The sequence below is a fragment of the Ixodes scapularis genome, unplaced genomic scaffold (assembly GCF_016920785.2).
Source record: "Ixodes scapularis isolate PalLabHiFi unplaced genomic scaffold, ASM1692078v2 PGA_scaffold6__148_contigs__length_123643588, whole genome shotgun sequence".
NCBI classification, from domain to species: Eukaryota; Metazoa; Arthropoda; class Arachnida; order Ixodida; family Ixodidae; genus Ixodes; species Ixodes scapularis.
The window spans coordinates 7961451-7989161 of record NW_024609881.1 but is presented as its reverse complement, the minus strand read 5'-3'; the positions used below and the strand labels follow the sequence as shown (position 1 = coordinate 7989161).

The following is a 27711-nucleotide window of genomic DNA, read 5'->3' as shown; positions in this document are numbered from 1 at the left end:
GCGACCGAGCATTCGTTGGTGCCGCGCGTTTAGAGCAACAATAACAATAATAATTCTTTACTTTCGTCCTGCCCCGGAACAGCCTCGCAGTTTTCGGTACTTGAAAAGAATTGTTTTAGGTACTCGAAACAAACGAGAAGCGTGAATTTGGCCGATGGGCCTAACGACCGAACGCGTCCTCTCCCAGGTGCGGCCCGAGGAACCCCTGCGGCAGACGATGGCGGCCACGCCCCTCTTGGTGGAGGCTCACACGCGCACCTACTTCTTCGAGGACAAGAGCTACGTGGTGGCCGGGGGCCTGGGCGGCTTCGGCCTGGAGCTGGCCGACTGGATGGTGGCCCGGGGCTGCCGCAGGCTGCTGCTCACGGCCCGCTCGGGCGTCCGCACGGGCTACCAGCGCCTCTGTCTGCACCGCTGGCGGCTGGCCGGCGCCAAGGTGGCCGTGAGCCGAGCGGACGTGGCCACCGAGGAGGGCGCCAGGGCGCTGCTGCGGGAGGCAGCCGTCCTCGGCCCCGTGGGCGGCATCTTCAACCTCGCCCTGGTGGGTGGCGCCTGGAGGCGGCAAACGCGTCGGACTCTTTTTGAAATCTGGTGCCATCTGGTGCCCCAAAAAGCAGTTTCACTTTTTGGCAAACTAATGGCAGTCGCGAAGCTGTATTTGGTCGAGCATCGTCACTTTCGCGTGTCCGTGGGCGCGTTAAGTCGGCGCTCCTTTACTCCTACTCCGACGCTTCGAGTTTTATACCCCGAGCGCAGCAACTAAACGGCGCTTAGCGTACAGGAGCGCGACACACCGAGGCTGCGTTCCAAACCTACTCGAATGGATCCTACTCCCGAGTTACCCTGGCGGATTATGTCACGTGACGACAAAAATAGAGAAACGTTGGACGCGGGTCGGTTTTCGATAACCACCTTTACCCTAGAGTCAGATCGAGTAAGTCATGGAAAACGGCCAGAAACTATCGACGGGCTACAGACGGGCCACACGAGCTCCTTCCGGCCAAGGATACGGGTGGCAGAAGCCGAACATATTTCGAAGATAAATAGTTAGGCCCGTGTGGAGCGGTAGATATGAAGCAAAAGAGACGGCAACGTTATGAAGTTTCTCCGAACGTTTTAATATTCATGAAAGTTTTGAAGACTCGTTTCGTGCACATATGCGGAAGCTGGAAGGTTACCTTGGCCAATCTATTTATTGACCACCCATGCTGCTTTGATTGAATTTAAAGACAACATTCTTGAACCTGCTCGTCGACCCAGGAAACCTTCAAATTTGTCAGAGATTCCCAGGTTGCGTCTTGCAGCGAGACGGAAGTTACGCCGATACCGGCACGCCGTCGTTCGATAGTACGTAATTCCTTTCTAGGCGGCATGAATGAACAAACCTGTCCCGCAACACTAACTGGTGTTTCGGCTTTCCAATCTAAGTATCTTTATTCCCTGCGGCTGGGCTAAGCATTCTAAGCAGGGCAGCGGTCTGTCTTTTCATCACAACTTTTCTGTCGCCGAGCTATCGGCACGCTCGTTCGATAGTTGAACTCGTTTTCAGGCAAGACGCACAAACAAATCTATTCCTCACGCCCACTGAATGTCGGCTTTCAAATCAAAGTATCTTTATTCGCTGGACTAAGCATTATAGAAGGGACAGGGCGGTCCGAATGTCTCCTCATTTCTAAATTTTTTCTGTCGCTGTGCAATCGGCACGCTACCGTTCGATAGATGAATTCCTTTTTCAGGCGAGATCCACGAACACACCTTTTTCGGAACGCTAATTGACGTATTGGCTTTCAAATCAAATCGTTTTTATCCGCTGGATTAAGCACTAATCAACTGAAAGGGGGCAGCGGTCCGGCTACGCCTTTTCGTCTCGACGGTCTCAACAGCAGCGCAGCCATCTTTTTTGTTTACGTGACGTCACAAAGCGCGGAGAAGTCACTCGCTCTCTGAGAAATTTTCGGTGCACAAAGAGGGCGCTCGAGTGTGAGTCTCCGGTGGCACTCCTCTCCGTTTAGTGACAGGAACGCCAAACTCTCGCGCTTCGGAGCACGGACTTAACTCGCCCAGTGGCAGACGGGAATTGGCCCTTTCATCGATTGACTTTTTTCGAGGGCGAGTGCTTTCGGGGGTGTCGTTTGCGAACTACAATTGAAGGGCAGCCCAACCTCGCCCCAGCGTTATTCCCTCCGTCAGGACATACACTATAAGAAAAAGAGAATGGAGGAATAAAGTAGCAATGGCAAGTTCACCTCCCTTATAGTGACACGCCCCCACGCGGACATGAGAAGAAGGGGGGAACGAGCAACACCTCCTAGAAGACAAGGCCGTAGCGCTCTCCTCGTGACGTCGCAAAGGAAGGCCATTGCGGGCGCGCGTCAAAACGCCGAAGCGAAGGCAACGCACGTGGAGCCACAGTCTCAGCGTCGCCTTTAATAGTCGTACAAGCGTGTTTAATTAGCTATATTGCCACTGCGCTAACTGTGTTAACTCGGAAGCTGTTTTTTGTACTCGGTAAAGTATTGGGGCGTCGAAGTTTCGACGTTAAATGGAAGAATGCTGTACGTTTTTAACATTGTCACAAGAAATGCTGACTTCATTTTTAAGCGAAAATATCCTGGATGGTGTAATTATTTGTTGAAGATAAATTATTTTATAAAAATTGATTATCATTAAATGACTACATGCAGTGATCACGTATTAGAAACATCCTTGCGTGTAATTAAAACTTCTGAAGTCAGTACTGAAGACGAGTGGTCTAATTCCTTAAATCTCAAACTGTTTCCTTTTTCTTTCTTTTTTCATGCGTAAATGCAAACGTACAGCACCAAATTATTGCGAATACAATGTTTACAAAAGCAGTCAACATTTTTTGAGAAAAACTGCATGATACTTGTCAGCTAGAATATAACTAAAATATCACTTATATTCCAGTAAGTTATTAAGGTAAACAGTCACCTCACCCTGCAACAAATACTTGAATAGGAGAAAGCTTGTGTGCTTCATCACATGCTTGCGACAAATTATGAAGATTTCTAAAACGTCAGTAATGTTGTCATAAGAACCTAGTTGTAACTAGTTTAGTGCTGCACCTGTATTGCTGCTGTCTGCTTTAATATATTAGTCGCGCATTACATCAATATAGTCGTGCTTGGCAGCAATGACAAGGCCCAACCCAGTTTCTTAGGCAAATTACAGTGTTTTATAAAAACTCTGAAATATATATCTCTTCAGGTACAAAGAACAGTACTCCAACGTCACCTGACAAGCCTACGAACTTCAACAAACTGAATCTGGACAGCATCACAATCGCATAAGTAGGTTTTCAGTTTAAATGTAAATGGCTGAAGGATCTTTATGCACGTGACTTGCATTCAGCGTTATAAAAGGAAATTGTAAATACTGCAATTCTCACCTGAAAGAGTTGAGGAAGAAAACTTTCAGGCTATCCAATGGTTTTCCTACAGCCGCGCGTGCACATATCGCATGCCGTTTTGTAGGTCTCCCGACAATGTGATACGCACCGCTCATACTGCATGTCGACTTCAATGCCGTATCACGACCAGAATACTCGAGGAACAGCACATATAACACATAATACTGTGGCATAAACCTGCACCACATATAATTTATATGCACACCAATATTCTCTCTTCGCTTAGTACAATGAAGGGCTTGAGTTCTTTGGTTGGGTGACTATCAGGATAAACAATTATAATGTTCACATCAAAATTGATCATCAGCAAAATATCACTAACTCACTAACATAGCATCGCTTCCAGCCGAGTGAGCACTCCTCTACAGAGATTAATTCAAGACAACAATTGCAGCCGCACGCGAACAGCACAAAGAAAAAAAAACAAATACTACAACAAAAAACAAAACAAAAAAACTGGCTACGACTTGCCGTGCGGGGAAGCAAACAGATTGCTTGGAACCGCAGTGGAGGGGCTTGTTTTATTTGTTTTCAAATATTTTCGGCATCAGAGTTTACTTTCTAGTGAGAGATTCGTCTTCTGAGCTGTTCCAAATACTCTAAGATATATGATATTACTGAAAAATCAACTTACTGGGATTATTATTTATGGCATAGGTGGTCACCGAGAAAATTCCTACTTTCAAAATGACGAGTATAAAAGGCTGAAACACAGAGCTCGCAACTAGTGATCAAGTTAGTGTCATGTTGTATTGATGTTTGTATGTGCCGTGGATGTGTATGGGGTTAATGCATACATGGTATACACACGCGTCAAATTACGGCCGCAGTTGCTGATCTAGCGTGTCTTACCGAAATACCGGGCTGCTAAAACTGTCTTTTACGAGCTTCTACAAAAGCCACTGCTGAGGAGAAGGACACAGTGTAATCTAAAGCGACATTAACCTGGCCGGCTATGGTAACAATGAAGTTGAGTAAACGGAATTAGAGGACACAAAAACTAAAGGTCGCTATGATGCCCATGCACAGCTAATGCAAAGCGTGTATATGTTCAGCTGATGCTTGTAGTATGCGTACTCCAAGCAAGTATAAAAAGGTGCCCAAAGGGCCCGAAGCGCAATGGTGGAGTGAGCAAATAAAACTTTTTTTGTAGAACATAATCTGGACGGTACGTAGCGCCACAAAGCCTAGACACGTGCAATTACTCTGCTTCACCCTGCCACCTGGTGGCAAGTGATTGAACCGTTTCCTTGCTTCGCGTTATTTCGTGCAACAAAGCCAAGTAGGCCGCTTCGAATTGGTTCGTTTGAAAGCGGCTTTTGGTTACGCGTATGCTTTACCCCACCTCCGGGATGTGCGGTTGACGAAAGAATTGTGGCTCGAGGAAGAGCGAAGATAAGACGTAAAGTGCGCGAAGTAACTGGGTATTGGTTGCCTCCTCTGATCTCCATGAGAATTGCTGGATCGCGCTTCACACTCCCGCGACTGAAGCCACCAGACGGCCATCTTGCTCGTAAACGAATTGCTGTTTTGCCAGCGTTACAGAAGCCGCGGCAGCGTGCTGAAGACGCGTCTTCTACTCGTGTGTCATCATTCGGCGAAGAAGTTTTTTAAGACCTTGCGTAAGCGTTGAGACTTGCCGTTGAGAACACGTGAAAACATTTACGAAAGCGCAATGCCGCAGGAAAAATGCAGAGCTCGTAGAAAGCAGGTTTCGCCGGTCCCGCGGAATGATCAAAACTTCCTTGGCACACCGAAATGCTGCGTCTCTGTGCCTTCACCTGCTTGTATACCGATCAAGAATCCGCGCCGCAGCAAAGTTTTGAAGGCGTGCCGCGCGTAGATGTCTGAGCATCATATATCGGCTAAAGAGTTCTACATCGACCAGCTGTTCCGGCGATTTGTTATTCATAAAATAAAAAAAAAACAATCTGTACTGTTGCTCTCATGCATTATTAGCCATGGCCACAGTGTAAGATACACATTTTAGGTGAGGACACGGCGGGGCTGAATGCGCGGCGCGATGAATCAGATCGCGTTCGTTCGACGGGCATTCGAAAGGCTGCATCATTCCGCGGCCACCGTGCCCGCGGCTCACAGTGTCGCCGGCGGCCAAACGGCGAAACCGTGTGATCGAAAGAAAGTATCTCGTTGCCATGACACCCCGGTACACCCTGGTCTTTCTGCAAGTGCGACAGCCTCGCTGGAGCTCTGCGCGTGTGGAGCATGAGGCGGCACGACCAGTCTTGTACACTGCTGCCTGCCTTCTGCGTCTTCCACCGTGCCCACGGGTCGACGAGTCATCTGCCGGCGCCACTTGAAACCATAATGAGAGAGAGAAAGAGAGAGAGTGAAAAACGAACTTTAACGGCACGTCGCGAGGAGCGCGCTGTCATCACCTGAAGAGTATTATCTTACACCGTGGCCATGGCTTTGTTCCAAATCTACTCTAATGGATCCCATGGCCATAGACTTATTATAATGTACGTTAGAGGTTCAACTGGCGCTAGTGTATATGCGACTTCCGTGACGCAAATTGAAGCAGACAGCAACCAGTGTACATTTGCGGTGCTCCTGTGCATTCCTATGGGAAAACGCGCGTGCATTTTGTCTCTTCGCCCTAAAACAACACTGAACGCTTTGGTTATTTGGGTCGTACCGAATAGTATGTACCTTGATTAACGTTCTAAAAGTGTAATTGCTTTAGTTAGCGCACTTTTCTTCATCGGTGAGCGATGTTTAACTTCGCTACATTTCAGTCCGAAACATGTATTCCGCAGCAGGTGCGTAAAAGAAGCGACGATTCAAAGCAAAATAACAACCGAAAGGAATATAGAGTGTGTTCAAGGCTCGCCAGCATTCCGGTGAAGCTTATATTGCCGCGCGCGCTGGCCAAGTAGGCAGCGCGCGCGTGGCCTAATGGTTATCGCGCCTCCCTCTCGCGCGAAAAGCTAGAGTTCGAATCCTGGGAGCGACGTGTCTTTTGTTTATTCCTGTAACTTAGTGTTCTGGAGAATTCGAGAATCATGTTGCTTGTTCCAGGCCCGAATGTTCTACGCGTCGAAGTTTCTACGCCGATTATTCCAGAAGACCACGCATGTACATAAGGGGCTCCGCGTGGCGAGCCGCAGTCAGTTTCGCCCCAGCGTTCGTCTCCGCTGCTACGCCGACTTCGACGCCCGCGACGCTCTTTCATTATCTTTTGTACCTTTTTATTTTTGGCACAAGTTCGCCACATTAAACGTTTATTCCTTCCTGTTTATTTCTTGTTTATTGGTCACTACCCGTGACAATATATTGCTAATGTATGCCAGTCTTCTAACTATATGAAAATGACCCCTTCGTGCATGAGCGGATAAAGACATTAAAAACGTGAACAATAAAGTACGTGGGCCGTGAAAAGTGTCTCTTCGTATTGTTTTATCTGCCGGGCACCTTTAAGCATGCATGCAGACACTTGTTCTCAAAGATTTCGAGCGTGCGGGTGATATTTTAAACGTAGAACAAGCATCTTCGCTCAGAGCAGAAAGAATAAAGCGGTACTTACTTAAAATCGGAATATATTACGTGGCCTTCAATTTATTTTGATCGTGCATGCACTGGTAGTTACTGATCCTGTGTTACTCAGTAGTTCTTGCCGTCTCTCTTGGCTTTCCAGATGTCCTTCGTTCGTTTGGCACGTATAGCCCTCATGCTGAAAAGCGCCGACGTCGTGTTCGCGCTAACAGTGTCCGACGGTGCACATAAATACACGTACGAAGCCGTTTTAGCACCGTTTTAATGCAACGAATTTGAAAGAAAAACGCAGTAACTGACCAATTATTTCATCTGCGTGATTGAAAAATGTTCCAATACGCCTAGTACGCACGAATTATTTGTGATATTTGCTCTTATAATCGAGCGCAAAGAGAAAATGCACTCGTTTTTCCCGTAGAAATGCATTACCGGAAGTCAATTTCGGACTGGTTGCTGTCTGCTTCAATTTGCGTCAGCACACTAGCGCCACTTGAACCTCTAGCGCACATTATAATAACTCTATGCCCATGGCAGCACAAATAGAGCAACGCTGTGGAGCAAGAATCGTTTTCGAAAACAAAAGTACAAGACAGCAAGATTGAAAACTTTGGAGGCGCGGCCCATTTGGTCATATGTAATTGGTTGACCAATCCCAATTAGGCGAGCCGCGCTAAAACTTGATGTCACGTGCAATTATTGGTAATGAGCCAGACCACTGATCAGTGATGAGCACTGTGAAAAAGGCCCGTGTGTCTACTTTCCTGCACAACACTCGAAAACCCAATCACCGGAACTTACGGAGGCAGCTCAGCGAATGACGATGCCGAAACATATATTTCAACCAAAAAAGGCAGTCTGAGTTGTGACATTAAGCAAAGCAAGCTTGGCTTTTTGCGTTGCTAAATGTCACAACTCAGACTGCGTTTTTTCGTCTTAACTTATGTATCGGTATCGTCATTCGTTGAGCGGCCTCCGTAAGTTGCGGTGATTGGCTGTCCGAGTGTTGTGCAAAAAAGTCGACGCACGGGTGGTTTTAGAGTGGGGACCTGTGTGCGTGGTATTCTGTAAACCGTCTAACAACTTACAAAATGGTACACCTCCCCTCCTTACCTCCCACCTGTTCCGTCGCCACTGGACGCTGCATCATGCTCGTTCCTGGACTGCGAGAGCCGCAAGTTAGAAATACCGTCGTCACAGTAAAGTAAAGCGCTGCTTTAGAGGCACATACGGCCTCACGCACATTGCACTCGCAAAACACATCCACACAGTGTCGAATTTTGATCGGTATCCAAGCGTGCGAAGGCACAGAGATGCAGCAATTCTGCGTGCCAATGAAGCTTTGATGACGCCGTGAGACCGGCGAAACTTGCTTTCGCGAGTTGTGGCTTTTACCTGAGGCACTGTGCTTTCGTAAAAAGTTCCACGTGTTCTCAACGCCAAGTCTCAAGAATTACGCAGGGTCTTAAGAAACTTCTTCGGCGAATGACGACGAACGAGTAGAAAACGTGTCTTCAGCACGCTTCCGCCAGTCTCTGCAACGCTAGCAAAACCGCAATTTGCCTATGAGAAAGATAGCCCCGTCCGGGGGCTTCACTCCCGCTGCAGCAACCAAGAGAGGAAGTGCGATCCAGCAGTTGTCGTAGAGATCAGTGGTTGCCTCCGTTTAACATTTGCTGACGACGAGAAAACTGAGTGACTGCTTTTGAAACGCAAGTTTCTTTGCTTGCAGGAGGAAGCTGTCTTCGGAAATAAATACAGTTCGCGGAACGCTCATGTTACGCTTTTATTTGCTGCTCCTCTAGGTCCGTACAATAGACGTTGCGTCTTCGTTAAGGCATAATTGAGCTCGATTTGGTCGATTCGGGTTCGACATTACAAGATGCAGGCGACGGAGGAACTTTGCTCCCCTGCTTTCATGACGAGAGTTTCTCCCTTTCAAAGGAACATAGGTTACAAGAGCGTTCCCCTCTTTAGGGAGGACTATAGAGACACTTTTTTCTAAGAGTGTATTGGCATCGTATCATTGTATCGCTTTCTGTCGCCTTTTTATGCTCCTTTTTAATTATTCTCGAAAATGAATCGCCAAAAAGGACGAAATATGCCCAAATAGATGCCGGCAATGTTTGTCGTCCTAAACAGCACCCTCTATAAGTGACGGCAGCAGAAAGAAAAGGCCAGGTGTGAAAGCGTATGAATGCGCACAGGCTTACTCGGTAGATGTGACCTCGCGGGTAAAGCACTGACCAGACCTATCTTGTTGACCTAATAATTGTAATTTCTTCCTAAGAAACTGGTGTATGTCGTTCTTTCGTAAAAAAAACTTGCCCTCTGGAGACTTAGAGGCGAAGGGTCGACTCCGAGGGACGAACGACAACAGCTTGGGAGACACACAACAGCGCTTGCGCGGTTAATCACCGCCTCGTGTCGTTTCACCCGCTGCGTCTCCTGCAAGGGCGACGGTCTCTTCTCCCGTACTTGCAGTAAAAACTTTGGGTCCGCCGCGATACTCTGCCCTGCAAGCGGAGCATATACAGCTACACTGTTAGCAAGTGCCTTGTATTTGGTGAATATTTGGGGTGAAAAACACGCTATTTACACAAATTACCATAAATTTACACGATGAGTAACGGATAATATGTTCAGATATCATGCGAGGTTGTAAAAAACGTGTTTTGGTTCGGTCATACACGCATAACCGTGTAGCCGACCTCGATAACACGCATCGCCTCCGGCGACGACCGCGGCATTGCCGGCTATCGAAGCACCGGAATGCTTGGGGACACACTTAGAAAGGACCGTCGAGACAAATGCCGCGGAAAGAAACATGTCTCGGAAACAGATAAGCACCAAAAGCAATTACGCCATGTCGCGGGACGTTGGCGAAACCCGCGCTTACCGTGGCTCGCCGCCATTTTCTGGTCGATGGCAATGCGGCTTCCCTCATGTCGCCCATGTTTGCATTTAGTTTAGGGCTCTTGATAATAGTTTCTTACACACCACAAATAAAGTCATGGGTCCAATTATTCGTTCAAAACAGTTAAAATGGATATAAAAAGCGTGTCTTCGATGTGAACACGTGACATTGCAGTTGGTTTCGTTTTTGCTTCAACCTTCAACTGCTTCAACTGCAAGCAATCTGGCCGATCTGGCCATGGCGCAAGCAGCGCAAGCGCAACGTCGATGTACGGTGGAAGCAAGAGCCGGTTGGCTTTCGTTCTCTTTGTTTGACCGGAGAAATTTCTGGCAGCCGCTATTGTTTTGGTTTGACGGGACGCGAGAAGCTTCGCATAGAGCTTCGCAGTTTGCGAGCACATAGTGAAGACGTGACCGGAGAAGTGCCCCTGTGATGTTCCCGGAAGACGGAAAGTACCATTCGTCGTGTGTGCTTTGAAAGCGAGGGGAGTCACAGGGTCCACGAGTGCGCAACCACAAGCCAAGGTTCACGACAGCGCTGCGTTCTTCGGCGATCTCGTTCTGTTTGGGGCAACACGGCGATGCGAGAAAGGGCCGAAAGGTTCGTGGTGTGTGGTGCGGTGCTTGTAGGTAGAAACCCGCACTAACGCGGAGCTCATATTGGTTGTTGTGGGGTTGCGTTTGACGGGTTTAGCCCCGTCGTCGTCAGCTGATCCGGTCCAGCTGGTCGGGGAGGACGCAGCGAGCGTTCTTAAAAGTAAATCTTCCTCCGTTCCGTTTCAAAATGTGGAAGATTCTCGACGCATACCGTGAGTAAAATGCTGCGGACGTTTTCAACAAAATTACGTCGTTTTAATTGAACAAGGGACTTCGGATAGTTTGCCTAAATCTGCCGTTTCTATGCTTCGTGTCGTTAGACTGCATTTGCACAGCGACGTGTTCGCACAGCGACGCACACCGCTCGAGTAGATGATTCGGTCCCGCAAACGACCGGTTATACAGAATTTCAGGGAAACTTAAGTCACCACCGATGTTTTCCTGTAAATCTCGTGTGACTCGTGTGAGTTTGTTGCGCTCATCATGCGGTGTGAATAAACTATACCATAGGGCAAGATTTTCTACCTGCCCACAGATGCATGAACTGAGACCAATTTTTTACGTAGAGAACATAGTGGTTTTTCTTTACATTGGGAAGAGGCCCGAATTTGTCTCTTTTCCCTCTGGCACTGCCCCAAGTTTCAAGTTGCAGTTTCAGTAGACATACCTACTAACAGGTACAAACTGCTCTAAAGCAGGTAAAAGACTGGGAAGTCAGGACGGTGCGGACACCGTGTTTTGCGCTTCTCGCAAGGTGACTGATGCTTTTGCGAGGTATGCGGAATATGCAAACGATTTTGTTATGCCCTTCGTTTACGTCTCCAGAAAAAAGAATAAGATTATTTACAAATTTAGGCGCAATCACAAGCCAAGATTTACGATAACAGTGCGTTCGCTTCGGTGGTCCGTGTAGTGGAATTATACGCTGCTTTCTGCAACACCGCGTCATGACGAAGAGCTGGTACGGTCACGGTCTGTGCTGGGCTAGCGGTTGACAGAAACCCGCATCGCCCGCATCGGCACCGAGTGCACTTGGGCTGTTGATGCTCGAGCCTTTCATACGCGGCTTGTCGCCAGCTGATCCTGCTGCTCGACGGTGAGGAAGCGGCGAGTGTGACCTCTGAAGTAAATGTAAATCCTCGTTCATCCAGTTATCCAGTGTCAAAGTGTGGAAGATGTCCAACGTGTACTGAGGGCGGGAACTACGAGCGTTTTGCCTTGCTTTTATAACCGAAACCAGAGCAGCGAGATAATTGCCTTGCGTACTCCAAAATGACGCAAGCAATAAGTTTCAACAGGTCGATTACGTCACCGCGGATGTAGGCGAGACTGTGTACTGTTTAAACGCTTGCAGTATCCACGAGTGCTACCAGAAAAACGACGTCAACAGAGAAGGAGCTCGCGATTTTAGCATAATGCAGTGCCACGGGCTCGTGAATTTTCAATGTGGCTATATAGAAATATAAAAAAAAAAACAAAAAAAAAACGCATCAGCGCCACATTAATGATCACGAATAACAGCGGTCACAAACTCCCAAGCCTCACCGCTTCGCTCGACACCAACACGACGTACGAGAACAATCTGCATCAAAACGCCCCAAAAGTGAAGGCGTCTGCTCCCGTACGCGTACTACAACTAGCGGAAGTGAAGTGTTGGGCGGATGTCCTTCACAATAATATATATAAAATGCCTTGCGCAAGTATAATTTCCATTGATTATTGAATACGTACTGATAAAATTCCAATCATTTGTTTTTCTATCTGATTCAAGCGAGTCGGACTGCTCATAACACTGGTCGAGCATGAAAATAACCAAAATTTGAACTTTTTCTTGGCTGGTTTAAGATTTATTGTTAGTACATCGTTGTTTTTCGCAAAGGACTAATTTTACAGATTTTGCTTCCATACTTTTTAAATGCAAACAGTTCTTACATACGGCTGTCCATTGTGCCGTGTTTTGTGTCTTCTTCTATAAATCGGTAACGATCAGCGACCAAAGAGCTCACCCGTGCATGTCAAGCATATATACGCCGCGGGGAGAGTTCGTTGTTAGTAGGAAGTGTCGGGCGTAGTGTCGGTGTTGTGTTTGTGTATGTGTCGCTGCTGTGTCCTACGTGGTGCTCGTGTTGTCTGTGATGTATGAGAGTAGCAGTCTACTCGTGAAGTTCCCAGCGTATTAACCGACTTCTGCTTTTTTTTCATTGGTTGCTAGAAATCGCACTAGGTGGCGCAAGTTACCGCCCGATTACAAGAGTTTGCTTGAGCTATTTATCCATGTAAGTTCAATATTCGTTTTTTTTTTTTTTTTTTTTTTTTTTTTTTGTCTAGCGGTTTTGTCGTAGCTGCCGACGCCACCGACCGCCGACGATGCACGTAGGTACCTTTGCACGTAGTTACGTCCGCCGCTCGGAGACTGTTTACTGTGCATAAAAGACATCGAACGAGAACGAACGCGTCCTGTATGCTTTCAGTTCGGCTGAAAGGCGCGGCTGGCTGGGCTCGTCCCTCGCCTGTTCTCGGCTGGTGGCTGCCATGTTTCATAAGGAACACGTTGAACCGTGCTTCTCGGAAGGCAAACACGGTGTAGCGTGTTAACTTTACACAGCACCTCATGTGTAGACGAAAAACACAGATGGCTCCGTGTAAAACGAACACGTTTCGACGTGTCCGCTATTCGCAACTCCAACGCCCTATAGGTGGCGGGGCGGTAGTTCCAAGATGGCGGAAGAGACGGGGATAGATTCTCCAGGATACCCGGTGCGCCTGCTCGCGCTGACGCTGTTCAGCGCGCTAAAAATTATTTACTAGTGTACAAATGCGAAGCGGTTAGCAAGAGATCACATTACAGGTGACGTAGATGCTGATGCTCGTTAGGAAAACGAGCATGCTATTATTTAAAAAGTTTCAGAAACCTCAAAGTGCAAAGCTTTGGGGTGAGCGATCGCATTTTAGGCTCCGGCCACGTTACTGTTTGTGGCAATATATTTTTGAGGGTGATGAAGATATGTTTGCGCTTTACCTGGCCATTAGTTCTCTAAAAAGAGAGTCGCGAACGGTGACCGTGAAGCTTCGGAAGAGCAGCGTTCACAGCATTTGTGTCTTCGCGTCACAGCCTCACAACTCGCTGCTGACTGTCTCGGTTTTAGTGTATTGCAACACGTAATCAAACTGCTCTATGATTATTGATAGAAAGTTTGTTACCGCAGGCTACCCTGCGGTGTAGCATTATAACCGCAAGCTCGCGCTGCGCTTTTGAAGCACAATTTTCAGTGCGCGCCAAGAGCGTTGCCGTACTAATCACTCTAAAAAAAAAATGTTGTAGTCCTTACACCCCTTGGCACATATACGACGCTCCAAAACTTCAGTTCGCCGTGCAGCCCACTGACGTCAAACTGACGGCCCCAACTTTTATTAAAGGCTCGATGACGGCGCATTTTAAGATATTAAACAGCTAAAGTACGCATCAAAGAGTACCGAAAAAAAAAAAAAGGATTTGCAGTAGGGCCAAGAAAAACCCGACTATTATTATTATTTTTTTTTTTTACAGTCCTTCACACTTATTCGGGTTATTTTAATAAGTTGCACAACTCGGCTATCAAGCCGCTCGTGAAAGTTGGTAGCGCCGGTTGAACGTCAGTGCGCTGTACGTCCAACTGAAGTTTAGGGGTTTCGTACGCTCTGCAAAAACTGCCTATGAACATAATCGGCGTGTTTAGGGTTTTTATTTATTGCTCTATCAAAACTAAAAATATTTTAATCTACCGTACATTTTTTGTGCCGTGTTACTTGCAACGCTGCGGTCCTTCTGGCCAAAACTGCGCGTTCTAAGCTCTCGTCACAAACGGCTGGCTAACACAGACCCGCTTAAAAAGCCTCGAGTCTTTCTTTATTTGCTTTGTAATCACTTAAAAACAAGTACGGGTATTCTGTCTTTTTGAAGTGCTTGGAATAAATGGTCACGTTTCTTGTAATGGTCTTAAAACGCGAAGCCATTCCCGATTTTTATTGCTCGACATACCGTTCCGCGACGAGTTTTTTCCTACTTATGGCAAAGAATAGACTTTCCGTAGACCGTACTATAGAGTTCTTCATTATTAGCGGGAGCGTTTTTCGTCACGTTGAGTGCAGATTGAGTTGGCGGCCAAGCACAAGACCAAAAATCCGCAGCGTATGCGATACACGAAAAGTGCCTAATGAGATTAGACATCCCGGTCCTTCGTGCAAGGCTGTTGCAAGGCGGAGCACAAGAATTCCTTTTTTAACGCGTTCACTTTTTTCGTTAAAGCGGCTTCACGCATCAAGCCCGACAGTCCCTGCCACCGTTTCCGCGCCGCCGCCGCCGTCGCCGTCCCCGTTCCTCTGGTTCTCCGTTCGTCCGCGGGAGGGCGAGCGGAGCGCTGGAGTTGCGAATGGGACAACGGTTTACACGTCTGGGCGTGTTATTTTTGCTAACAGTGTACTTTAGTCGCAGTGAAACGCGAGTGTGTGAGCCGTTCTCGAGAGGGGCGTTTGTGGAGCGCAGGTGCTGAGGGACGCCCTGCTGGAGAACCAGACGGCGGAGGCGTTCGAGGCGGTGTGCCGCCCCAAGGTGGCCGGCACCCTGCACCTGGATGCGGCGTCCCGGGAGCTGTGTCCCCAGCTGGACCACTTCGTAGCCTTTTCGTCGGTGTCGTGCGGTCGGGGCAACAGGGGCCAGACCAACTACGGCTACGCCAACTCGGTCATGGAGCGCGTCTGCGAGAAAAGGGTGGCCGACGGACTGCCCGGTGGGTGTCTCTTGCTCCGGTCCACGGGTTCTCGGACTTTGCAATCCTGAGGAACTTGGGTTCCGCGAATATTCCATTAGTGGTTTTAATTAAAACATGGTTTCAGATTCACCTCGAGGTGAACCGTAATATTCATACTTGTTGAAATATTGATTGCGGCGACTCCTCTGGTATTGCTTCACCGCAGTGCACAGATGCTCCTTGAGAAGTGCACACAACGGGCCTAACCCGCCGCATTGAACGCTTCATCAACAAGTACAAATATCGCATTTCACTTCGAGGCGAATGTCGAATAGCCTGTCATTCGAAACTTCTGTTAGGAAATTTGAACATTCGCACAACAGTACTTGAATGACAGCTGACAAACTCCTCCTAAACTCGGGACTGATGCCATAAAGTGATTGAGTAGCCTACAAATAATAACGTAAACAGTAACATATAAACAGTAGGGACTGTCTGGCTGATAGGTTTGCATCATTGGATGATTTAAATTTTCCGTAGTGATTACCGGCTGAAGTTTAGCTAGTTGGTACATAATTTAGGTAAATGGACAGCTAGAACGATAGGGACAAAACACAGACAGGGAGAAACTTTGGGTCCGTCGCGGTGTGTATGTCTCTGTTTCCCCCTGTCTGTGTTCTGTCCCTATCGTTCTAGCAGACCATTTACCTAAATAGTGATTATATTTGTGCAAAACTGTGGCTTAGGGGCAGGAGGAATCAAGGAAATGGTTTGGGAAACTAGGGTTGTGTTACGGGTTTTAGTTGAGCTAGTTGGTACATACTGTTGGCAATCAGGTCAGCTGAACACGGGAAAAACAAGAACACGAAAGAAAGGACTGGACATTCACACCACTGACTAACAACTGACTTTATTTTTTCCTTGTCCCAGCCTAGGCCTTTTCTTCTTTGTCCTACGGCTTAATTAACGCGTTTAAAAACAACCCTTTATCCTACTACTCAACGGGGTGTGCCGAACCGCAAATATTGGCGTTCTTTTTCGTGAACTCTAATCGACGAGGTGCTCACGCAATCTTCTCCTTTTTCTGCAATGGCCAAGGCCTCCAGCACTTCACGCTCGAAGGAGTTCTTGTTTCTATGAAGGACGGTTATGTTGGTGAGCTCTGCGTCACATCCACAGGTCCGGCAATGCGCTGACAAGTGTCCCGCTGATGTATTTTTGACCAACGCTGCGTGCTCTCTTGCTCTATCATTTATACATCGGCCAGTTTGGCAGATGTAGATCTTTCCGCAAGAGAGGGGAGTCCGATAGACGACCCCGGTTTCGTATTGGGCATACCGTGTTCTATGGGCTGTGTCACATATCGGCTGTTGATCACGTCCCTTGTTGACCCTGCGGAAAATGGCGTACGCCTTGTTCGGTGCCGAACAAACAACCTTAATCTCTTGCCTGCCAGCGATCTTTTTTAGTCCGTGGGTCACTCTATGGATGTAGGGCACAGCCGCGGTTTTGCATCGCGTTGATGGATTCGCCGCTTTCTCGCCGCTTGCTGCTCTGCTTGAGTTTCTTGGAGAGGCTCTCACAGACGCTACCTAACAGAGCGCTTGTGTAACCCGAAGCGCGTAGTCGAGCGATCTGTTTTTTAAAGCTTGTCTCACCTTCATGATGGCAGGACTTGCTTAGCGCAGAGAAAAAATCAGTACTGGCTACACTTGTTTTGATGGTCTTCGAATGGCGTGACTCGTAGAGAAGAAACTCCTTGCACGAGCGGGGTTCATAGCGCCAACAGTTTTGAACTCCAAAAGAAGGTCCAGGGACTTGATTGACTTCTCCAGTGGTAGTTCGTAATTAAGCACTCATTCCGGGCGACTTTTTTGGAAACAGATCAAAACCTTTTCTTTACATCCGTTCCCCGGATCTTCCACCTCAGTGTTGCATAGCACCAAATAATCATCAACATATCTAAAGATGAGTTTTACTCGCGCGTAATTCAGGTTCTCTTGAATGTTCCTGCCGGATGCTGCAAGGAACACATTGCAAAGATAAGGAGCGATCCGAGAGCCAATACACACGCCGCTTTTTTGTACGGAGTGTTGCCCTTGATGGGCCACCACTGTCGCTGCCAAGTGCAGACTGAGTAGTTCCAGGAAGGTGTCCACGGTGATTCCAGCCAAGTTTTGGAATGTTGTCGTTCCTTGCTCATCAATGGCTGCTCGAAGCATCAACAAAAGGCCTCTGTGTGGTATTGAGTAATACATATCCTAGATGTCGACTGACAGAGCAGAGACGACACCACATCAGTGCTCTTCTAGATAACCAATAAATTGTTCTGAACTTCGTATCCTGTAAGGATCTTTGCGCTCAACCAGGGACAGCTTTTTATCCAGGACGGACGACAAGTGGGTTTGACATGTTTCCCTTTCCGATGCAATGGCCCTAAAAGGTGCGCCATCCTTGTACGTCTTCCCCTAGAAAAACACCTCAAGGTGCCCCATGTTCGTCTTTTTGATTTTTGTACAAAGACTTTGCACTTGTCCGCACCATCGCATACAAAGCTCATGATGAAAAGGCATCACAAATAATCAGTGAAGGAATGAACTGCATAGCAGGCCAAAGAAGCCAAAGGAGTCCAATATCTCTAGGTATTAATTTTGGCTCCGCGGTAAATGAGCTTCGAAGCAAAGATCTCAAGCTCTGCGTGTCAGACAAAGAGGGTGGTTTTGTTGTTCTAGATTTTGGGAGCTATAGAGACAAGGCTGCCGCAGTCATGGCCAAAGACTTCATTAATGTCGAAGAAAAACAAAGCAAGGGATCTAAACAGGGCAATGTGCAGCTACTTGAGAGAGACCACCTGAGCAGTCTTTGTACAAAAATCAAAAAGACGAAGACGGGACACTATGAGGTGTTTTTCTCAGTGAAGACGCACAAAGATGGCGCACCTTTTAGGGCCATAGTATTGGAAATGGTAACAAGGCAAGCCCACGCGTCGTCCTTGCTGGCGAAATAGGTGTCCCGGGTTCAGTGCAACGATCCTTACAGGATACAAAGTTCAGAACAACTTATTGGTTATCTAGAACAACATGGATCTGGTGTCGTCTCTGCCCTGTCAGTCGACATCCAGGATATGTATAACTCAATACCACGTAAAGGCCTTTTGTTGATTCTTTGAGCAGCCATTGAAGAGCAAGAAACAACAACACTCCAAAACTCGGCTGGAGTCACCATGGAAACCTTCCTGGAACTACTCAGTGTGTACTTGGCAGCGGCAGTGGTAGCCCATCAAGGGCAATACTTCGTACAAAAAAGCGGCGTGTGTATTTCCTCTCGGGTCGCTCCTTATCTTTGCATTGTGTTCCTTGCAGCATCCGGCAGGAACATTCAAGAAAACCTGAATGACGCGCGAGTAAAACCCATCTTTAAGTATGTTAATGATTATTTGGTGCTATGCAACACTGAGGTGGAAGATCCGGGGAACTGATGCAAAGAAAAGGTTCTGACCTTCTTTCCAAAAAAGTTGCCCGGAATCGGTGCTTACTTGCGAACTACCACAGGAGAAGTCAATCAAGTTCCTGGACCTTCTTTGGAGTTCAAAGCAAGCCAGGTCTGTTGGCGCTACGAATCCCGCTCGTGCAAGGGGTTTCTTCCCTTCGAGTCAGGCCATTCGAAGATCATCAAAAAAAGTGTAGTCAGTACTGCTCTTTTCTCTGCGCTAAACAAGCCCTGCCATCATCAAGGCAAAAAAAAAAGCTTTAAGAAACAGATCCCTCGACTACGCGATTTGAGTTACCCGAGCGCTCTGTTAGGTAGTGCATGTGAGAGCCTCTTTAAGAAACTCAAGCAGAGAGCAGCAAGCGGCGAGAAAGAGGCGAATCCACCAACGCGATGCGAAATCGCGGTTGTGCCCTACATCCATGGAGTGACCCACAGACTAAAAAAGATCGCAGGCAGGCAAGGCATTCAGGTTGTTTGTTCGGCACCGAACAAAGCGTACGCCGCGTGCTGCAGAGTCAACAAGGGACGTGATCAACAGCCAATATGTGACACAGCTTATAGAACACTGTGTGGCCAATGCGAAACCGGGGTCGTCCATCGTATTCCCCTCTCTTGAAGGAAGAGCTATATCGGCCAAACTGGCCGATGTTAAACGATAGAGCAAGAGAGCACGCAGCGTCGGTGAAGACTACATCAGCGGGATACTTGTCAGCGTATTGCCGGACCTGTGAATGTGACGCAGAGCTCACCAGCATAACCCTCCTTCATAGAAATAAGAACACCTTCGCCCTTCGTGGAGTGCTGGAGGCCTTGGTCATTGAAGAAAAATAAGAAGATTGCGTGAGCACCTCGTCGATTCGAGTTCACGAAAGAAAACACCAATATTTGCGGTTTGCCACACCCCGTTGAGTGTTAGGCTAAAGGGTTGTTTTTAAACGTGTTTAATGAGCCGTAGAACGAAGAAGAAAAGGCCTAGGCTGGGATGAGGAAAAAATAAAAGTCAGTTGTTAGTCAGCGGTGTGAATGTCTAGTCATTTCCTTCGTGTTCTTGTTTTTGTTTTTAGAGCGCAGCTCTTAGGGGCCCGTTTCCAGCCTGAGCGGCGTCGGCGTCGACGCAACCGGGGGGGGGTCACTTGATCCCCGAGGTCACGTAACCCCCCCCCCCCCCCCGAGGTCACGCGACCCCCCCCCCCCCCCCCCCGAGGTCACGTGACCACCCCCCCCGAAGTCACGTGACCGCTCCGAGGTCGCGTGACCCCCTCCCCCCGAGATCACGTGACCCCCCCCCCCCGGGGTCACGTGACTACCCGCAGGTGACGTGACCCCCCTCAGTACCCTTCCCTACTCCTCCTCAAGAGCTGCGCTCCAATTCGGCGTTGCAGGGATTTGTAAACGGCTTTCATTTTTTTTTTCGTTTCCAGCTGACCTGATTGCCAAAAATAGGGTTGTGTGAATATTTTTTTTGAGAGGCTTCATTTAAAATGCCTTTGGGGAGCCCCTGAGTTCCTATGAACCAATAGGCTCTGGCACATGGTGTAAGATACTCTTCTCTGCATATATGGGAGATAACATGTTATGTTTGCAATCTTCTCAAAATTGCAGCTAGTTTAACCGTCTCATTTTTTTAAATTTTCGCGCACTCTGCCCCAAAAAGTGACCCATGTCGCTCGTCACAACGATGGCCAGAACTGCCGGAATCGCAGAAAACGTGTGTTTCCTGGCACGAAGCATTATGTTAATGTCGTTTGTAAATTTCATAGTGCTACACTTGTTCAGAGATATCTCAGTGACAAAAGTGCCAGCCACGGTGTAAAACACTACTTCCGCCGGGCTGCGTGAGAACACACTGCACGGCGAATGATTTGACGTGATCGACTGCATAGAGTCCTGTTGCCGTGTGCCCAAATAGCCAATATCAAGAGCGTCACCGTTGGGCGAACGGCGCAACTGAGTAAAAGAAAGTGTTGTGTTGCCATAGCACCCGGGTGCAAGCACTTTCTGCTTGGTGCATCTGCTCTGATCTCAAAAAACACTGGCTCAAACGTTGCGTCAAAAATCTCTGCACTTTAATGCGTTGCTCTGCCAACCGCTAATCGAGGCACAAAACTGGGGTCAATAGAGATATTTAGAATGATGTACAGAAATATAGGGCACACTTGTCCTAAATGTATCACTTTTTGCGTCCACACGTGTGACCTCTATATCTGGCCCCCTGGTCCCGGCAAACCTTGAACGATTCTTGTACATACCTGAAACGCAAGATGCGCGAAGCTCGAAATCTCTGTCGATAGAGAGGAATATTCTAGTGCGCTGAAGAAGAAACTCGCGCAAACTGGATGCGAGGCGGGACAGCCCCTGTTGACTTCCCTCGTCCCCCCAGGCCTGGCCATCCAGTGGGGCGCCATCGGCGACGTGGGCGTCCTGCGGGAGACGATGGGTGCGGACGTGGGGGTGGGCGGCACGGTGCCCCAGCACATTGGCTCGTGCCTGAAGGTGCTGGACCGCTTCCTGCGTCAGGGCCACCCTGTAGTCTCGAGCCTCATCAAGGCCGACTTCTCCGGGGCCACGACCAAGGACAAGCACGACCTCGTCCAGTCCGTGGCACACATCTTCGGTAAGTCCTCCCCCTCGTGCTCATCGTGGGAGGTACCGAGACTGGTTCTCGCAATTGCGCCTACAGAAAGGAGCGGTGTAACAATGTTTCTACTCTGAAAAAATGTCATTTAGAATTAATAGCTTACGGTTACGACATATGAAACAAGCGTTCGCTTTTAATGCGGAAGCATTATATGCCCTATTACGTTAAAAGGTGGCGGAGGCGTTGTGCCCGAAATATGCCCATAAAATACGTCATCAAGCACGTGCCGCTCCAGGTCGAAGCGGACGCACCTCAGAAATAAAACATACCAAAAAAAAGAAGAGACGTTTACAACTCCCTGTAATTCCGAATTAAAACGCAGCTCTTGAGGAGGACGGGCGGAGAGTACGGAGGAGACAGCATGCCCCTCCTCCTCATCCGTAGACTCTCCTCCTCCCTCCTCATCAACTCCTCCCGTGCTCCTCGCCTCCTCCCCCTCTTTCACCTCATCCTCTCCTCCTTCCTCGCCCTCCTCCCTCCTCTTCCTCCCACATCCTCCTCCTCCATTCTCCACCTCGCTCCTTCTCCTACTCCCCCTCCTCCTCCCTCCCGTACGATGCATTTTGGGAAATGTCATAGCCTCCTCTATACGGAGAAAGCTTGGCACATCGACGACGGAGCCATAGAGCGCGCGGCCGCAGGAAAAAGGAGAGGAGGAGCGCGCCGAACGGTGACCAATATGGTAGCGCAGAGCAGTAAGGGCAGACCTAGACAGCGAGCGCTTGGGTCATGAGCGGCCGCTCCCCGAACCACGCTTGTTCTTGTGTTTTCGTCACCGTCGTTTTTTTACTCCGGGAGAAACGGGCGCGGCGATTCGAAAGGGCGCAGGGAGAAACGGGAAAGGGTGGACGTTGAGTTTCTCCTCTCCGCGATAGCGACAAGAAAAGAGAAAAAAAAAAAAAAAAGATTGTTTCTGCGTTTGGCCGCTCGCTCTTTTGTGGCGCTAGCGGACAAGGTTCTCTCCGCTCCCGTTTCTCCGCCCCTCCTTTCCCATTTACGGCGGCCGTCTTTTCACGCGACGCGCCAGGCTTTCTCCGTATAGAGGAGGCTATGGAAATGTTCAATAATGTAACGCGCGCGTCACCGCGGTGCACTATGGGCGCGCTTCCCGTCACGTTTTTCGCTCTTTCGTCGTCTGGTCTTTGTTAGATACTTCCGTTTCGGCTCTCATCTTTCGGATATATCAGCATCAAAACCGCACTCGCTACCTACTTGGCAGGTGCCCAGGATGCCCTGGTGACCAGCGTGAATGTGGTTATCCTAGCCTGCTCGTTGACCTTGCGACGTTGCCGCGCTCTGAAGGGAAGGGGGCGCAGGTTTTGGGTCCGGCGGAGTTGGTTCTACCAAAACACCGAAGGACAGATAAGTGCTTTGCTCCCCCGGCGCCGCGCCAGAGCTGAGGGCTACTTTCGAAAGTGTCACCAAATCAACATGACATCCGTCAGCACACAGACGACATGAAACAAGTGCCACGGAGAAAGTCACTCGTAATTCCGAATTCCTCTCCTATAATTTCGCAGCGGTTGTTCTTCGCGTCATTATCTAGGTAGTCTGGCTGCGTCTTGTCATATAAAAAGGGAAACAGTCGCGCAGTTTCAAGGAACCGCTCCGTTGGGGAAGGCATCGGGGGAAAATATGGATAGCGGACGACACGGAACAAGGCTACGGTCTTCGGAACGCGAAACACGCGCGGAGCACCGGCTGGAGCGTTGCCATGGCATCGCAACGTCACCATCTACGCCACCTCCCATTGGCTGCTCTCTTCTGCGGCGTGGAGCGGCGAGCTATGTACCGCGCAAGGAGCGGTTGGCTCTGTGGCGCTGTACGTCGCGCCGCTGAAGCCCAAATCTGGTTTTGGTCGGCAGCCGGCCGCGCCGACAGTCGCGCCGCAGGCCTCCGCGACGCCAATATGGTCGTGCCTTAAGAGCTGCGCTCTAAAAAATGCAGAGCACCGCAGGTGCTTCGTCGGGGAAGCCATGAAGCTGGCGGGGTTAGCCGCGACTGCGCAGTGGGGGAGCGTGATGTCGAAACCAGTGCGCGGTTTGCAGAAGGAAGACATGGCGCCCTCCCTCGGGCGCCTCAGTTGCGCTTCGGACTTGATCCGGGTTCAATGTGTGCTTCGTGCGAAGGACCGTGATGCGACCGCGTCTACGGCCTCGACATCGGCAGAAGCATCTACATCTACGGGGGCTTACGCAAGCATGCCCTCCCCTCCTCCTTCTCAAGAGCATAGCTCTTGAGAAGGAGGAGCGGAGGGAACGGAGGGAAGGGTACGTCGCTCCTCTTCCTCCGTACCCTCCGCCTCCCCTCTTTCTTCCCTCCCTTCTCCTCCTCCTTCGCTCGTCCTCATCTTCCCTCCTTCTCCTTCCCTCCTCTACCCTCCTTCTCTCCTCCCACTCCCCTCCTCCTCCTCTTTTCCTAGTCTTTTGTACCTTTTCTTCCCTCTCCACCTCCTCCCCATACCTTCCCCTCCTTCTGCGTACCCTCCCATCTTTCTCCTCCGTACCCTAACCTTCTCTTCCTCCATACCCTGCACTCCTCCCACACTTTACCCGCTAAATTTAGCTGAAATATTAGGGAGTTTTCGTAGACCGCGTTGCCCCCTCCGCTAAGCTTTCCGCAACGAAGAAGTTGCTACTGCGCCTGCGCGCCGATAGCCTTGACTGTGGAGTTCCCGCTATCGTAGCGGGTTGCGGAGGGCCTTGCGGGACGGCGAAAACGATCTACGAAAACTCCCTATTAGGAAGGTTTAAGAGACCGTTTTCGCAGCCCGCTAAGCACCCGGATAGCGCTCCGTAATCTTCTACAAGACCTTGAACTGTGCACATGGCGCGCATGCGCAGCTGCGGCGTTTTCTTTACGGATACCGTAGCGGAGGAGAAAAACGATCCACTACAACTCCCTATTGACGCCACCCGACCTGAACGCGAATTCAGTTTCCCCGCTAAATTTAGTGGGAAAATACGTCACATGACTTGGTGTCACGTCACCTAGGCACAAACTCAGTTTCTCCGCTAGATTTAGCACGAAAATTGACGTTACGTGATATCAACAGCTATTCAATTCCTCGATAAATTTAGCGATAAATTGAATTGGTATTGAGGCCACGTAGCGTCAGTTTTCCTCCTAAAATTAGCGCGGTTACGCCGACACCGCGAGACACGGAAACGGGTGCCTGAGAGCAGCGCTCTAAAACAATTAGAAGAAACACGAGCAGCATGTTTTCTCTCAACTCGCAGCCAGAACAAGCGGCCACGTGATCTGGAACCGATTATATGCCGCCAATGTTTATCATAGACCGACGTTGTTAGGAGTTCGGCTAGTGTCCTCATTGCAGCGATTGGATAATAATAATAATAATAATAATAATAATAATACATTTATTGCATGGAGCACAGCACTGTTTGCGTGACGGGCGCATCAAAGCCAAAACAAGGCTTGTGGGATGCTACCCTAAAATTAACACTTTAAACATTGCTGCCCGGTATACAAAAAGGAAATAAGACAGATTGACATACACGTCCTTAGAATGTCCCGAAGTCAAAGTCAGCAGTTGGGTGCATGCAACACACAGAATCACACCTCCAAATACTGATGCAAGTGCATAGATAAGGTTTAAAAGAACTTAATATAAAAAATAACCACTACCCGAATTCTCGTCGAGCTTTTGATTATCGTGAGCCCAAATCGAGCGCTCGTGCAATGATTGGGTTTAATCTACGAGCCGCGCTCAAATTTTGCCACTGGGGGACTATGACAGCACTGCGACCTCTAAACCACGTCATGACGTTTTGCCAACAGGATGAAAGAAAAAGCTCATTTTAGAGAGCAGCTCTTAGGCGCTCATTTCCGCGTTGAGCGGCTTCGCCGTCGCCGTCGGTGTCGGCGTAACCGCGCCCGTTGAGTCATTAGACGTCACAGACTCCCCTAAATTTAGCGGGGAAACTGAATGCGCAGTGTTGCATTATGGAACGTCGTAGACCTACACACCAATTCAGTTTCCCCGCTAAGTTTAGCGCGGAATTGGATTGGAGTTGAGGTCATTGGACGTCAATTTTCTCGCTAAATCGAACGGAGAAACTGAATTTGTTCATAGGAGACGTGACACGATGTCATGTGTTGTCTTTTTCCACGCTAAATTAAGCGGGGAAATAAAATTGGTGAGGTCCCGTGGCGTCAATTTTCCAGCTGAATTTAGCGGGGAAGCTGTGAGAGGAAGGTAGGGTAGGGAGGAGGAGATGATGGTATGCAGGAGGAGGAGGGGAGGGTACGGAGGGGGAGGAGTGGGCATGGAGGAGGAGAGGAGGGTATGGAAGAGGAAGAGGGGAGGGTATGGAGGAGGTGGAGGGAAGAGTATGGGGAATGAGAGGACAGTATGAATGAGGAGGGGAGGGTACGGAAGAGGAGGAGGGGGATACAGGAAGGAGAGTCCTAATGAGGAAGAGGACACGGAAGACGAGGAGGGTACAGAACCTGTATGTGAGGAGAGTGATCTATATCTGTATATATAGGTACGTATATTTCTTTCTCAAATTGTTTAGCACAGTATATTGCCGAAGGCAAAATACCTCAAGAGCTGCGCTATAATTTCGCATTACAGATATTTAAAAACGTCTTTCGTTTTTTATTCTCGAAATTACACCCTAAAAAAGAGGTTTCTTGGTCAACGGTGTTGCGCGCGATCACATACTTGAGTATTTTTAGTGCAAGTAAGCTCGTGTAAAGTGAAACACATTCCAATCGAATATCATTGCATGGCCCCCTTGCGACCGACTGCATTACCACCTGTCGCGTTATCTTACGAGAGAATGCACTGCCACACTGGTGCCGTCAATAGGGGTCCCTGGAACTGCATTTCACCGGAGCGAAGGTTTTCCGCTATTTGAAATGAAATGTACATACAATCCATAAGAACTGCTAGTTTATCTCATTGTCGAAAATTTGTCGAGCCAGGAAAGAAAGAATGATGCGTGAAAAGGAAGCTCTTCACTTGTTCGTAATCAGTTCCAAGTGCGTGAACCAGCCAAGCGTCGAGGCTTTGCAGTGGGGCTTCGGGAACACGTTCCGCCGGGTGGCTCGCGGGGTTGTCATGGCGGCGAACTGAGGTGGCGCTCCCTGGCTGCAGGTGTAAAGGACCCCTTGAGCCTGAACCCTTCCCTGACCCTGGGGGAGCTGGGAATGGACTCCCTGATGGGCGTCGAGGTGATGCAGACCATCGAGAGGGACTACGGCCTCAGCCTGTCCATGCAGGAGATTCGGGAGCTCAGCATCGGTCGACTCAAGGAGATCGGCGGAGGGGCCGTGGCCGGAGGATCCGTCGCGCCCCGGGGTGCACGCGGGCCTTCCTCTCTTTCGCGGCAGGCGGAGGCGTTTAGGGCGGCGAGACGGCCCGCTCGGCGGAAGCGGAGGGACGTCCGATTAGAGGGGCACTCCGGAAATTTTAACGCGGAATGTGTTTAAAGGCTGCGATCACTGAAGAAAGTGCGACGGAACGCCACAGAAACCGTTGCGAAACGTGTTACACATACCTCGAAGGACGATCTTTACGGACTAACATATTGTGAAGGGTTGGGACCAAAAGAACAATAAATAAACAGGAAGGAATAAACGTTTAATCAAGCGAACTTATGCCCGAAACAAAATAGAAACTGAAGATAACAACGGAGGGTACCGGGTGTCAAAGTCGGCGTAGCAGCAAGATCGACCACTGGCGAAAAACTGACTGCGGCTCGCAAATCGCAGCCCCTTAAGTACACGCGAAAGCTTCAGGAACAATCAGCGTAGAAGGTTCTGTGCGTAGAACATTCGTACCTCGAATAAAGAACAATGTTCTCAAATTCACTAGTCCGCGACATTTCAAAAATAAAAAAGGCGCATCAGCTCAGAGGCTTCGAACCTCGAGCCATTTGCGTACGAGCTAAGGACGATAACCATTCGGCCACGGGTGCGCTTGGTCAAAGATGCGCGTGACATTACTCCCCCTTTAAAAAAAAAGCATCGTCTCAATGTAGTGTAGTACAAGGCCACAAAACGGAGCAAAACAAACAAAAGAATGACAAAATACGGAGGATGGTAAAACAGTCCTATCAAGCCTAGCACGGGATCAGAGTCCACAGTTTTATCGTGCGCAGTGCGGCTTGAGGCACACGACGTGCACAATTTCAGGTCGTGATGGGCAACGTCATAACGTTCTTGTCCCGTCGGGCACCACCTCGTAGTTCAGGTCTTTGAACCAACAAAGCTCCTTGGAGGGTCAGAAGAGCGCTTCAGGAGTTTCTCGCTTAGTCCGCGTCGTCGTATCGGGGTACAGACCCACACACGGTCTCCGGGTTTGAGGCGAACGTCGATCCGACGAAGGTTGTACCGGCTAGCGTCGACACGTTGTTGATCATGAATCC

The 27711-nt window shown here is 49.0% G+C and overlaps 1 protein-coding gene across 1 annotated transcript; it reads left to right on the top strand.

Moving 5' to 3' along the window:
- Nucleotides 1–27150, top strand: LOC120845300 (fatty acid synthase-like). The gene is made up of 4 exons (XM_040217134.1): nt 1–541; nt 14979–15222; nt 21056–21289; nt 26439–27150. Exons 1-4 carry the CDS (start codon nt 155–157, stop codon nt 26771–26773), a joined length of 1200 nt encoding a protein of 399 aa, XP_040073068.1. The 5' UTR covers nt 1–154; the 3' UTR covers nt 26774–27150.
- Nucleotides 27151–27711: the final 561 nt, after the last annotated feature.

Bases quoted from the DNA above. Each gene is read 5' to 3' on its own strand.
- LOC120845300 (XM_040217134.1), top strand. From the start codon at position 155: ATGGGCCTAACGACCGAACGCGTCCTCTCCCAGGTGCGGCCCGAGGAA. The intron at 542-14,978 runs GTGGGTGGCGCC...TGTGGAGCGCAG, and splicing joins GCATCTTCAACCTCGCCCTG to GTGCTGAGGGACGCCCTGCT. The intron at 15,223-21,055 runs GTGGGTGTCTCT...TCGTCCCCCCAG, and splicing joins GGTGGCCGACGGACTGCCCG to GCCTGGCCATCCAGTGGGGC.